The 15232-nt window shown below is 40.0% G+C and overlaps 1 protein-coding gene across 1 annotated transcript in view; it reads left to right on the top strand.

The window, feature by feature from the left end:
* EFNB2 (ephrin B2) overlaps positions 1-15232 on the top strand; it is a 43818-nt gene that overhangs the window by 12818 nt on the left and 15768 nt on the right. Inside the window, exon 2 of the mRNA XM_059685087.1 lies at positions 9942-10225. Within this exon, the coding sequence (XP_059541070.1) occupies positions 9942-10225 (284 nt within the window). The remainder of the gene's footprint in view (positions 1-9941; positions 10226-15232) is intronic.

Here is a 15232-nt window from a genome sequence, read left to right as displayed (position 1 = left end):
CTTGGAGAGCAGGCACTGGTCGCCTTTGGTGTGCCCACTCTTTCTTTCAGAGCCGTTTGCCCCACCAAAGTTTCATTCACCCATAAAACATGGGTGAACTGTTTTTCTAAATAGGCAAGATTCTTTAAAATAAAAATAAAAAAGTGATGATGGCAATGAAAGGGATGGGAGGGGTTGATAGAAAAGATACACCCAAATTCTAGGCTGTGATATAGCTATGTGCTAAGACCTTAATTCCATTCCTTTGAGTTCTTAACATGCCAACCCATCCCTGGAATGATTTACGCGTGCCTTTCATCTCTGTGATTTTCCCACTCGGGTAGATGATCACATAGATCTCCACGCTTCTGTCTAAACCAACAGAGAACCGGCTGGAAATGCCCTTTAAATTTCTTTCTCTATGAAAGGCATTTTTTTTTCTGGGGCCTCACCTATAAATAATGCGAGTTCCACCTTCCTTTATAGACTCTGGCTAAAAGCATGGTTTGGAACAAGACCGTGCAGGTGCAAACAGCTTACAGTTGGGAAAGAAGCTTGTACTGTCTCTTGCCCTCTCAGGGTTGTGAAACACTTGTTTCGATAATGGAGCCAGCGTGGTCAAGCCGGCATGACAAAGGTTGGCCTTAGTGATTCACTCTCTCCTTCGTTTTCCCACTGCACAGCGTTGCATCCCAGGCATTGCATTCGAGTTCCTCAGTGTGACTTTACCTGACATTCATTCCACGTTCATGGCATGATTTTCTTTTTCGGGAAGTTTTGAAGGAGGGGGTGTTTTAGAGCCACGGGTCTCTGTGAACTGTGAAAAGGAAACAATGATATCTGTGTACCACACTCTTAAAGTTTGACTCATAGATGAAGGTACCTTTTTTTACCTCAGCTTGCGATAGGCTGTCCTATCGTGAATGGCAGGTTTTTATGACAGTGAAAATCGTGGTGTGGATAAAAGTGAAGTAATGACTTGGGTTATTTTCCTGCAAGAAAATTAAGCTGTGAGAATATTACCTTTGAGGATTTGAAAATAAAATTTATTCTAGCCACCAGTGTTTTGAGCATTATATCACAAATAAAAGACAAGATTAACATCAGAAGGAGTCAGTTTTCATTCAATTGTGCAGCATTGTAGGCTGTGAAATTTAATCTTATTTTGACTTGTATGGTAATTGCAGAATGACAGAGGGAAATGGATTAAGTTTAAATAAAAGTATACACATCAGCTCGCACAGACTGTTAAATGCAAGTGGAGGTCACTGGGCCAAGAATGTATTGCAGATTAGAATTTTATAAGTAAAACTTTCCTGTGGACTAGTTGAATGCTTTTTTCGAGGACATGCACAGATGAAGAGGCACAAGTACTGTAGCGCTTCACCTTGAAGAGTTGCTAAACTGGTTTACGGGCCTATGGGCTCAGAGTGCACTTGAATTCCTGTGCTTCTCATCTTTCCCTTTCTTGAAAAGATTTTGCTTGTCATTGGTGTGAAGTCTGAAATGCACACCCCTCCTCTTAGTTCTCGGATTTATAACACGTTAACGGGCCCAAATTGTATAGCCTGCTTTTATGCCCCTTTTCTTTTCCTTGAATACATCAGGTTCATGTTGCAGATAATATTTGTTTCAGAAAAGTGTGAAAGAAGGGGCACCTGTGAAAACAGACAATTGTTCCAGCACACATACACATTCGTATTAAAGCAGAAAATGTCCATTACAGCCTCCAGTTACTACCTTGTTTCTTGGAGGTTTAAAGCCACGGAGGAGGTAGTGGTACACTCGCTGGAAGTTTTAAGGTAATTATTTGTGGGATCTGGTAACCTAATTATTTGTGGGATCCCAAACAGTGGGATTTGGTAACCTAATTCCGTATAAACCTGACACCCAATAGCTACACCGCACTATCTCTCTGGTTTCAGAATGTTTGTAAAGAAAATTGTCCTGATGTTAAAGTGCAAAAGGGGGCAGTAAAGTGCTATGCACAAAAGAGGAAAAAATTTTCCCCAAGTATTTCTTATGGCCGATATTGCCTAAGGTCTTTTGGGGGGCCCTGTTTTTATTTATTCATTTATTTATTTTATAACAAACTCTCCTGTTTGGGGCTTTTAGAAAAAATCTTATTAAGCAGTAGCAGCAATCTAGCATTAAATGAAAGTAATACAAGACTGAACATCCTGTCTGTTTATGAAATGTGCCATCAAATTCACACACTCATGAACGTGTCCTTCTGCCACGGTGTTTCTATTCCCCAAATGCATAGAGTAGTTCTGAAAGGGATCTTGGGCTTCTGTGTTAATCCTATTCTATCTCCCTATAGACTGCAAGGCCCAAGCGCATGGTGAAGTTATAGGTCAAGGGCTTGGGCTTATCTAGAGCAGCGTGCATCTTTTGTCAGCGGGTAACTGGAAAGACCAGCTAGTTACAGCAAAGCAGCAGAGTGCCTTTCCTCATTCGGAATCTCAGACTCACCTAGTTTATGAACTGACTGCTCTTCCTCCCTGCACCCTTTGGCATTTAAGTAAAATGAAAATCGAAAGCATTTTATGGGAAAAGTGCGTGTTTTCTAAAATGTGGTAAAAAGAAAGAACCTTGATTTGTGAATAATTCTACTTTATGATACACTGTGATTTTTGGTACATCAACTGCTAAGGTAAACCTGTCCCTAAAGTTCCTGAAGCTGGCATTCCGCGTCCCTACACTGTTAGCCAACTCCCGGATGGGTGCAGTTCAGTGATGAAGCTTAAATTCCGTCTATCCCACATGTTTTTGTGTGTGTTTGAATGAACTAGAACATTGCATAGTAGCTGTTACAACAGCTTTTGTGGACTCAAACATGGATTGGTTAAATAGATCCCAATTCAGACTATAATAACTTTTTTAAAAATTTGATTTTAGAGAGGGAGGAAGGGGGAGGGAGAGAGAGAGAGAGAGAGAGAGAGAGAGAGAGAGAGAGAGAGAGAGAGAGAGAAATATATCAATTGGTTGCTTCCTGGTGGGGAATTGAACCTGCAACCTTCCAGTGCACAGGATGACGCTTCAACCAACTGCCAGGTCTATAATGACTTTTTTCAGTTAAGCTTTCTAAGGAATTGCATCAAAAAAGTGAAAAGTCTACAGGCTTTAAATATTTTTAATGCTTATTTTAAAAGCCAGAGTTATGAAAGCTTGCTCAAGAAATGATAGAGTTTGTTCTTTGAAACTGTACAAAAATAATGTTCCAATCTGATCACAAAATCATGTAATGTTTATTGCAGAAACTTTTGAAAAAACCCCAGACAGCTAAACATTAGAGTATAAAGCATATACTGTGATGATATAATTTTGAAATGAGAGGAAAACTAAAAGCAGTGCTCCACGAAAGAAGTAATTATTTCGTTATGATTCCAGTTCTGCTTGGCAGTTCGCTCCAGAGACAGATCGTCCCGAGTAGATCTCCTGTCCCCACAATGTGCACGTTGGCAGGACTGGCACTGGTCCTGTTACAGGATGGCGCTGGGTCTGAGCTGACACTTTTAAAATTAGGAACTCCATTGTCATGTCTGGTTGGAGGGGCTTTGCCTGATCCAGTCATTTGTTAGGCCACAGACCCTGGCCATTCTGGTCAATGTCTTTATTTTCATCTCTTTTATTCTGCATCAGCTTTATATTTTTGCATTTGTTACAGCATTTTGATTTGCCCTTGCTCTTATGGTAGTTTGGCATATTTATTGCTTTCTTTAAAAAGACCCAGCTCTTTCATATTTCATGTCTATTTTCACAGACTTAGTATCAGGATCAAAGGGGCCATTCAGTCATTTGGCTGTTCTTCTAGGTGAACCTCGAAAAAAAGTGGAAGAAGTCTTTGGATGGTTGTCCTGAGGTGAATGTGTTATGGTCAGAGCAAGGCAGGAGAGGGTAGGAGAGAAAAGAGAAAGGGAAAGGGGGCACCCACGGGTGGCTGGGAAGTGCAATTGTGGTTCCACTACAGAGCTATCCCCAAGCATCTCAGCTCCTGGCTTCCCAGGCATCCTCTCCTTCCATCCAGCCAGGTTCAGAAGTCAATTGGGCAATCATGGCCTCCATCTGACTTATCCCGCGAGACCTGATAAGGTAATACTGGTCAATAGAAGAACCCAGGCTTGAGATCACAACTTGTGATGTTCTGCTCTATCCAAGAAAATTGTGTGTCACGATCCCTAAACTCCTAAGTGGCTGGTTTATGCTTTAAATGCATTGTGCTAGCTTTTTAAACAAGCATGGGTTCCTAGAGTGGATTTAAACTTTAAAGAATACCATGTCAAACAATGTCTGTATTGTAAAAATAATTTCTCCAAAGATGAACATGAAGTTGAAATGTGTAATTTAGATTATTAGAGATCTAATTTAGATTATTAAATATTAATGTCTAATTTAGGTTATTAGATTGATTCAAAGTATTCCCCAGGGAAGAATTACAGTCTGGTTTTCAGAGTCACTTTTAAAAACTTGGATTAAGTTCAATAGGGAATCAGAAGATAAAAACATACATCAAATCATTTCATTTCGGGCAGGTTACATGTGGAACCCTACTTCGGGGGTCCATTTTATTCCACATTATACTGTCTCTGTACTCTGTTTGATCTGAAGTCATCACATTTATTGTCTTGCTTGGGAATGATTCATTGGGGGAAAAACACAGGAGTTGCCTATTTCTGCCCAGCCCGCCTCACTCTCATAGCATCCGAAGGAAGCCCTTCCATGAGAAGCCATAGCACCAATGTCCGGGAAACAGTGCTGAGCCCCAGGTGTCCTGATGGGGAGGCAAATCCGGCTTCCCCCTCTCAGGAAGGCAGCAAGGTGACTGCTCTGCCCTTACGTAGCCTGGCTCAGAGAAGAAACTGGCCTGGCAGTGTTCTCTCTCCTACGTAGGACATGAAGCACTATTGATCTTCTTTGTCCTTTGGCTTAATAAAAACAACCTCACCTGTGTGATACATATTATAATATGGGGCTTTTCTTCCGTGCTCCTTCTGGTTACAAGATGAACATTATTTCATCACACAAAAAGAAATCTATATTTGACATCCACTCTGGATAGCCAGTTTAGTCACTTAAAATGAGCCAGTTGTCACCATCATAGTTGTTTTCGACACATCCTAGGTCAACAGAAGTGTATTATTGAATCTTGCAAAATATTTGGGGAAGTTTCTTTTGGTTCTTGGTCACCTTTTGGCTCGTGGCCTCCTAGGGGAAGGCAGGGATCCCAGATTGCTGCCCTCATGAGCTGTGGTCTCTGGTTCTCTTACCTCAGAAGCACCCTGGGCTTTGGGCACAACCAAGGTGATTGGCATGGAGCTAGAGCAGTGGTTCTCAACCTTCCTAATGCCGCGACCCTTTCATACAGTTCCTCACGTTGTGGTGACCCCCAACCATAAAATTATTTTCGTTGCTACTTCATAACTGTAATGTTGCTACTGTTATGAATCGTAATGTAAATATCTGATGTGCAGGATGTATTTTCATTGTTACAAATTGAACATAATTAAAGCATAGTGATTAATCACAAAAACAATATGTAATTACCTATGAGTTTTCAGATGGTCTTAGGCGACCCCGGTGAAAGGGTCGTTCGACCCCCAAAGGGGTCGCGACCCACAGGTTGAGAACCGCTGAGCTAGACGGAGGTGCTCGCAAGCTTGTGTGCAGACTGATTTTCTCTTGATTTCTTTTAACTTTATGGCTTGGCTGTGAAAAGCTCAATTTAAGAAAAAAATTCATGTCACAAACCAGATTTATGCTTCAATGTAATGCCTTAAGAACCGAAAAGTGTGCAGAGAAAGGGGGCTTTTCCTGTTGAGCCTGGTGTTTGGCACAGGTGCATCCTCACCTGTTTTGCGTGTTGGGTACGTGTGCCGTGATTACATGAAGAGAATGTGATGTAAGGTGCTTTGATCAGTGCTTAGCACAGGGTAAGTGCTCAAAAGCAGCAGTGTTTTTGTTATTAGTGGTTCTGGAGGTGTTTAATTGCCTGGCAGTTTTAATAGAAAGCGATTGTAGAAGACTGCTCATACCCATAAATCCTTCCAGAGAGAACAGCTCTGAAACTCCATCTGCACGGCTCCTTGTTCTCCAGAAACATCACGCCTAGGATACTGTCTCCTGGAAATCTCATCTCTGCTCGCAGCACACCCTTGTCCCAACTCTAGGTGGTCTGAACTCGGGAATTCCTTCCATGCCTGTAATTGCAAATAGTTTGTGGCACCTAATTTGACTTAACTTTATTTGTGTATATTTTGGCTCCCATTTGTTCTTCCATAATTTTTTTTTCAACGAATACATTACTTATTGAGCATTTACCATATGTCAGCCCTTGGGCATTCGCTATTGAATCAGACACACCTGGGACCCGCTGGCCCTCAGGGAGATAGATTGTAAATTCCTGATGATCAGGATCTTCTACTTTTTTTTTGTCGCTGAGAGTCTGCCATGAAATACGGCGCTTTAGTTGTTATACTCTCATTACTCCTGTTTGTTCCCCTGTTGCCTTAGAAACAGTGAGGGTTCCTGGGAGGGAAGAAAGTGGCTGCAGGGGCTCGAAGGCATATAGTGGTGACGTGTACAAGAAATCTGTGATTCAGGCTCAAACTCGGCCTCGCCCTTTGTCTATGGAGAAACCATAACCTCATCAATGAAAGCCACTGCTATGCTGATCAGTTTATATATATATACATGCTTACAAAGTAAACCTCTAAAGCACTCAATTATTGGGTCTTTTTCTATGGATTTGCATAAAGAAGCAATAATATTTTTAAGGAACACTTGAAACAATTACTTTTTTCAGGGGAAAGGGTAACATTCTTGCTTTACTTTTTGCTACAATATATCCTGAAAAGTGAGCTGCCTCTTTTCAAGCATTAGAAATAGTGAGTTTTATCGAGATTTACTTTCCCGGAGCATATTAGATGTGCTTATTGAAATTCCCTTTATGGGTTATGGCTCCCCCATCACTGGCTGTTACCGCTTTTCATGGGATTTGTGCCTCCTGAAAATACGGTCTAGAATGTGGAGATCTTTGTTGGCACATCAGCCCATGTGTCACGTCTTCTTGGCCTCACCCATCAGCATCAGCAAAAGCTGTAATTCCGAGTTGGTGAGTGAAGAGAGAGTCACGAGGAGTTACTTACATGGGTGGGAGGACATCTCCGATGAGTCCTTGGTTAAGCAGGAAGAAAAGGTATCTCATGAAGGAAACAAGATCTTGGGAGCATTTTGAATGAAGGAAGAGCTCAGTGAGCCAAACTTTAGACATAGGTTGTGATGTGGGAGAGTTCTAAGATATGCAGAGATGATATACAGCTTGCGGGGGTGGAGGAGCTGATGCACATTTTGAAAAGAATTGACTGGATGGACAAGAAAATGGGTCCATCTGGCTGCTAAGGATGCTGACGTCTGAGGCCCGGGCAAGCCCCGGGGACACTGGTCCAGGGTGAAAACTGATGGCTGTGAAGATCAGGGCTGTGAGAGGAGGCAGGATACAGATATCCTGGTGAAGGCCTTGGCTGTGATTTATGAATACTTCTAACAAACTTACATGTGGTGGTCGCTCTGTGTCAGCTACTAAAAGAGAAGATTTAGGGTAGAAAGTATTTGACGTGAGGTGGGAACCCCAGGCAGGAATTGGCCTCTGGTTCTTGGTTGCAGTGAAGGTTTCCTAAGAAGGTTAAGGAATAAAACTGAGAAAAGGGATGTGTCAGGCAGGTGAGTGAGATAAGGCTCACACGATTTCATGGGTAGTGATTGCCAGGCATCCTGCCCCCACTTCTTGACTACAGGGACATATCAGAAGCACTGTAAGGGGCAGGAGTACAGACTAAAAAGGCTCTTCCACAGACATTCTGATTCCATCCCCCCACCAGAACCTAGAGTCTTTGTTTTCTTACTCACAAGGATGGACTTGCTTAGAGAGACCACACTGGCGCTCGGGAGGTTGGGGGGATACCCAGGAGTCCTTCAGCCCTTTGGAGTTGAATTTCTAAAGCATCTCCCCAGGAAACTGGAAAAATGGTCAAGACGATCAAAGAGAGACCCTTACTAACTGGTAATCTTCATTTGTCCAAAGTTCTAGAGAGTTCTTCAAGTATGCACACATGTTTGTATGAAATTCGTCATTGTTATAAAAAATATTCATTCTGATATTATGTTAGGTTATTTTTGCTCTTTTTCCCTTCCTCCCTTCCTTTCATTCTTTCTTTCTTTCTTTTTCTTTCTGTTAATGAATAAATGTCATATGTCCTGGCTATAAAAGCTTAATAACAAAAATAAAGTGTGTGTAGGGGGGGACTCCTCTCTCTTTGGGATTGTAAAGTAGCGTTCCCATGGAAAATGACAAACCACTGTCGGCAACATGCATTTTCCTGCCATAAAAACTATTGGATTTTAATATAAATCCAATAATGTAATTTCTGTTATGTTCTGTGATGCTTCATAACCACCCTCATGCAATTTTCAGAAAATTAATACCATTCATTAGCATAAATCATAACCTGTTTCCTCAGTACGGATTTGACATTGGGGGTGCCTCACCATCCTGGCTTTCTCTCTCAGTAAATTACAACCCATTAATTGTTATGGCTGGTGGGCTTCCCTGGTTAAATAAAGGGTCGGATTGGCGGGATTCAGACATGACGCTTTGTTCTCGGGCTTTAATATTTTAATGAGCCTGAAGGCTTGGCTGCGTACAGAGGAAAGAGCTGGGATTTCTAAGTGTGTTGTTGGTGTTAGCACTTGTAGAAGGATGTTCATTAGGAAGCTCTTGTTTCAGTTTCTCAGAGAAACTCCCCATTAAGAACGATCTTTCATCAGCATGGCTAGCAAGAAAGAGGTAGGGGAGGGGGGAAAGCTTTTAGCTGTAAGCATTAAGGGGATATTGTATCAGTTGTCTTAGTTCTAAAGATTTGCCTCTAAGAATTAATTGGAGCAAATACATCTCCAGGGAAGGGAAGAAAGGGTTGGTGGAGCAAGGACAGTAGCTGCTGTCCTTGCAAGTCAGGGACTCTTCATCTTGCAGCTGAATCAATACTACAACTAATTATTTCTAGTTATCTTTTATGGGTTTGTAAGACATTTCTTTTGTTCACTGTAATAAAAAACCCATTGTTTGATCAGTGACTGACTAATTATGATAAGTAATTTGAAGCATTCTTGATGAAACTTGTCTGTTAATTAACATCAACAGCCAATGGAAACTAACAAGACAACAAAGTATTAGTGCACCCACTGTTCCCTGGTGCTGATGCCATCTTTCTGTGGCATGCCCAATAAACGAAAGCTGCCAATGGTTAAAAAATAACAAACAGGTGGGGAGGGCTGACTCACCAGCAGGAAAAGTTATTGTAAAGTTACACAAAGGAGTACTGAGCTAGTAGAGCGAGGGGGTAGTAAAGAAACGTCAGCAGGCTGATTGGTCCTGTTGCGCAGGGCAGCGATTTTCAACCAGTGTGTCGAAAGAGGCACACTGATGTGCCACAAGAATTAAAAAAATGAAAATAAAACATGCAGTGCCTGACTATTTAGTCAGAGGCACTGACCTCTTTCCCCTTGGATTATCAGGTAAAAAATGGCAACAGCCAACACAACAATAGCCATCAGGTGTGAATGAATCAAAATTATGCCTTTTTGGGGGTCAGATCGACAATATATATATATTTTTTGGTGTGCCACAGAATTTTAGTAATTAGTTTGTGTGTGCCATGAGATGAAAAAGGTTGAAAATTGCTGGTGTCGAGTAAGGAGAGCGGTTCTTTCTTTTCTCTAAAGTTTAATCCCTAAATACATTCATCCCATGCTGATCTGAACTAAGACACTTTTGGCAAATAAAAGTTTGGATTTATAAAATTGTAATTTGGAGTTATTGGCGTCGTCTGGCTATTTTGTGATAATTATTAATACTGTTAACTTTTGTCAACTCAATTTTTATTTTTTTATTTTTATGCTTTTAGATTTCTACCTGGACAAGGACTGGTACTATACCCACAGATAGGAGACAAATTGGATATTATTTGCCCCAAAATGGACTCTAAAACTATTGGCCAGTATGAATATTATAAAGTTTATATGGTTGATAAAGACCAAGCAGAAAGATGCACTATTAAAAAGGAAAATACCCCTCTCCTCAACTGTGCCAGACCAGACCAAGATGTAAAATTCACTATCAAGTTTCAAGAATTCAGCCCTAACCTTTGGGGTCTAGAATTTCAGAAGAACAGAGATTATTACATTATATGTAAGTATAATTCTATTTATTTATTTATAGAAATTAGGATAAGCTAAATAGGTTTGTATCTAGTTTTGCTTCTTTAAAAGTATTATTGTGGCAAATATTTGGTGATAATCCATTTTTGGGAAAGAAACCTTAATTGAACGTGGGATCCTATACTAATAGTACTCATTAAATATAAATACCTAAAGAGAAAAAAAATCCTAGAGTTTTTATAGCATTGAAATAAATGAATATATATATATGAATATACTCAGCATCTCTACTAACAAAAGCATTTTTAAGGACCATTGGTGAGATTTTGCTGGGTAACTCTTGTGCTGTGACATTTCTCTTCATCCATTCATCCATCTATCCATTCACTCATTCATTTATATTTCCTCTGTGCCAGAAATTATACCTAAGTACTATGGATTCAACAGTAATAAGGGTATAATAGTACCTTTTCCTCATGAAGGCGTCAGTGAGATGGAGCATATAGGTTCGAAGGATGGGTGTTACAAACCACAGTTGTACATGGGCACGTCAAAACCAGATTTAGAAGAATAAGACAAAAGTTGAGGTTGCTCAACCAATTACTTTTTAAAAACCTATCTAGCAATTTGATACATTGCATCAGGAACAGATATTATGTACCCTTTGAGTCATATCTGAGCCATTGTCCTCTCATAAGGCTGTGAAGTCACATGGTGCACCCCCTGGAGCACATGCCTACTCAGTGCAAATCCCATCCTAGCACAAAGCCGGGGTCGTTCTAGGGCCAGGGTTTTGTCAGTGCAGTCTGGGTGACTGAGATGGCTCTTCACATCACTAAAGCAATGAAGTATTTTTTTCCTAATTTCTTTTGTTTAAAATTTTGCTCACTTATCTGTTACCATAGTCTTCAGTTCCTTAGGGAACACGTAACTGCTGTCCATTGGCTGCACCCTCCCATCTCTGGGTGACCAGGTTAAAACTCTGCTTTCTCAGCCTATTAGCTGCTCTTTTTTAAAGCTCAGGATCAATAATTCACTGAATAGTGACTTAGTGCTCAATAACGTATTATTTTTACTACGTTAGCAATGAAAACAAAAGTGGTCATAGCCGTCCAATTCTCTTGTTGTCCTTTGCTGTAAACCTTAAATGCCAGAGGCTGAAACCCTATTTGTAGGTGAACCTGATACACAGAGAGTGGCTGAGTAAGAATAAGTAACAACAACAACAAAAACACACAGAAAGGAAAAGTGGTAAATTACATATTTAAAGAAAGAATTATTGTAAAATGAAAATAGAAGCATTCTAAGGGATGAAACAAGCAGATTGGGCGGTAAAGAGTACAAAATAATAGAGAAATCTTTGAGAATCTAAAATAGTTATTAGGTAAAAATAAATGGAAACCTTAAGCTTTTGGAAACTTAGTGGCTTTTTTTTTTTTTTTTAAAGACAATTTAAGTAAGGCTTCACCAAGGACACTAATGTTTAGCATACCATTTATAGGGAACTGAAAGTGACTTTAGATAAATTCCTTAAGAAGGTCAGTTCCCCTCGGTAGGGTGGAAGGAAGAAAGACTATAGAGGTGGCGGGGGTGCCTGAAGAGTGGATGCCGTAGAGTATCAGATGTTCCTGTGGTATTAGATGTGTGTCATTAGAGCTGTACCTGCAGCCCAAGCCCACAGATTGGCTCTTCCATGCAGACCAGTCAACAGACCCAGATTCTCTCCTCCATGTACTCTAGTTTATGACTTCCTGAAGATGGCTTTTCATTTTTAAGTCCCCAGTGAGTGCAAGTGGGATTTCAGCAAACATGGGGCTAGTCTTTAGTCTGAATATGCAGGAAGTAAATATAAATACTAAATAAGCAACATCTTTTTGTTTAATGTAGTGAGCATTTAATAATAAATGACTTACCAACACATGATAGCTTTGTGTTTAGACCCATGGTTTACTTTGTAATTAATTATAATACTAATCTACACAATGATGACCTCTCTTATTTTTCTTTCTCTAAAAACTCATTATTGGATTCATTGCAGGTAGCTGAGCTCCGCTGGCCCCCAGAACTCTCTGTAGAGTTCTGATTTACAGTGCAAAAGCCTGGGATAAAGGAATTGTTCTTAAAATAGAGTTGAGCATTTCAAGGTTGAAACAATGAGAGGCGGTTTGAATGCTGCAGGTTGGGTGATTGTCACAGGGCTGGGTGAGGGGCCCAGAGCTCAGAAGTGTGCCAGGAAGTCCACGCAGACTCTCCACAGAGAGCTGAAAGGCTTCCGCCACGTCACAGACATAGGAAGACCTTTCAGAAGTTGGGAAAGTGCAGAAACCGATTTCTCACCCAGCCTACAGCAGAGCTCACTGCTACACAGCTTTCCCTGGGAAAGAGACTAATGATGAGAAGAACACATTTTAAAATAGTTTAAATAGTTAATGCTAACTTTTTTTGCTTCTTCAAGAATCCCAAGGCACCAAAACAATTAAGAGATTTTAAAAAGTGACTACTTTTCACATCAAACAATCTTTTAACAATGTATATGTAAGTAAACATATATATTTATTGATTTCAGAGAGGAAGGGAGAGGGAGAGATAGAAACATTAATGATGAGAGAGAGTCATTCATTGGCTGCCTCCTGCACAACCCCACTGGGGATGGAGCCAGCAACCAGGAATGTGCCCCAACCACCGAGAATTGAACCTTGACCTGGTTCATAGGTCAATGCTCAACCACTGAGCCACACCAGTTGGGCACACATCAAACAATCTTAATCTCTCTCTCTCTCTCTCTCTCTCTCTCTCTCTCTCTCGTCACATTGTACTTAAAATAGTACTATACTAGGTAGTATGAAGAAAAAAACCTAAAATTTACAAGTATATGTTTAACACTTCATCAGTTCATTTTGAGATAGTCAGTAAATAATACTGGTGTCTTTGAGTTGCTACAATATATGCTGCATATGCTTCATTTCAGATCTTAGTGTCTACTTAGCACCTTCATAACTAAGAAAATCATCAATATGATTTTCATCATCAGTATTAAAATCATCAATATTGTGTGCTGCTTTCTTTCCATGGCGAGAAAGAAGAGAATTGATAGTTAGGAGTAGTACTGCATTACCCTGCAGGGAAACAGTCCAAATTGCTAATGGACTGAATTGGTGCCCTAGATTTCCTGATTCCAGAGCACTGGGCCCAGGGATGTGGGTTCTAGTCCTGCTGCCTGAGCTTAATAAGAAAGTAGCTTTAGTTCTTTGAATTTTAATTTCTTCTCTAGAAATTGCTGTTGCTGTTGTAGTTCTGGCTGGTGATGGAAGTCTCCAGTTCCCAACTATGATTGTACATACACATCCAATATAGGATCTCTTGTTAGTGTAGCTTTTTTCCCGTTGAAATAGATAGGATCTGCTGTAAATTATTTAAAGATGTTTAATTTGACTTGTAGTATTACAAGCATCATACTTTTGAGTTTCAGAAGTAAATATTAATTTTTAATTGGAAGTATATTTTAAGCCTACTGAGTATATACTCATCACATGACAAAATGCCATGAATCCTCATTAAATCTCATAGTTGGTTATTTGCTTTGACATGTGGCAAAATGATATATGCAGGTTTTCTGAATGTTTAGAATTGACTTTTTCAAGTGACCTATTTTTGTAATTAGCCTCTGGCCTAATTTGCATAATAAAATCTCTTAATCTTAAATGATCCGAAGGTAGGGATGTTAAGGTCACTTGGTCTGAAAAAGCCCCATTTTATACTGCATTCAGATTCTTAATTACCTTAAAATCATAGTAAGCATTTTACATAACCTATAGTTACTTTTATTATGTCCTTAAAATTTAAAAAGAGTTTATGAAATAACTATCTCTGAAGTTGCCTGTTGTCAAGGGCAGTTCTGTCTTAGTAAATGCTTCAGTTAATACTAGGAAAGCATTTCTGATTGTCCTTAGCCTTCATCCATATTTGTGTCTTAAAGTTTTCTTATAGACACTCTTGGTGCTTGGTTTGAATTTCTTTTTAGAGGTGATAGAGTTGAATGAGTCAACAATTTTGGTGTGTTGACCCTTTGCAACATCCAGCATTATGAAGGTTCTGTGGGTTAGTTAACCAGCCTTCGCTTAAAATCTTGCAAAATAGCCACAAAGAAGTTTTCATCACAGGACAAAATTATGTGAGTCAGAAGAGAGACAAAAATGAGTGTCATTGGATGAATACTGTGTCAGGAAACAGTGGCCAGGACAGAGGTGCTCATAAAAGAACACTACATGCTCAGAGCACCTTCCAGTTTAGCTTATGTGGCTTTTATGTTATTTTACTTCAAATCTGTAGCCAAGGCATGGATTTGTGGGAAATTGTCTGATTGCTTCCATTAAAAGTTGTTCTCGAAGGTACACCCTGCCATCCTTCCGAAAGCCACCCCTCACTTTCCGTGCCTTGGGAAACTCTTCCCTGAGAAACACTGGATGAGTTAGAGTGAGTCACCATTCTTCGGCCCTTTATTGGCTTAGTTCTCCAAAGCATATATATATATTTTTTTTTAATCAGAGCATATAAAATGGGAAGGCTCCACAGTCAGCTTTGCTATTTTTAGGCATAAATTCCACTGCTGAGCAAAATTGCAAAATAAATTAAAATACTTGCACACAAATATCATGAAACACTATTTTTAAAGAATCAAAACAGAAGAACAGATTTCATTTCTGTATTTTTGTTGAATGTGTCTATATTTTTGTTTTTGTTTTTTTATTTCCTTGTACTTGGGGAGTAGATGAGGCAAATGGCACTAAAATATACTGAATGTACTGTATTTTTCCCAGGAAAATAGTTAAAATAGTTGTGGGAGCTTTCAAATATTCTTTTACACCTAGCTTTTTTGAAGAATGTATAAGAACTAGAGGCCCCGTGCACGAAATTCATGCACTCAGGGGCAGAGAGGGGGAGGGAGGGTCCCCTCAGCCCGGCCTGAGCCTTCTCCCAATTCAGGAGCCCTTGGGGCATGTCTGACTGAAGGCTTAGGCCCCGCTCCCTGGGCCTAATC

The sequence above is a fragment of the Myotis daubentonii genome, chromosome 2 (genome assembly GCF_963259705.1).
Source record: "Myotis daubentonii chromosome 2, mMyoDau2.1, whole genome shotgun sequence".
Classification (NCBI taxonomy): domain Eukaryota; kingdom Metazoa; phylum Chordata; class Mammalia; order Chiroptera; family Vespertilionidae; genus Myotis; species Myotis daubentonii.
The sequence above is the reverse complement of the archived record's forward strand: the minus strand, read 5'-3'. Positions and strand labels throughout refer to the sequence as shown.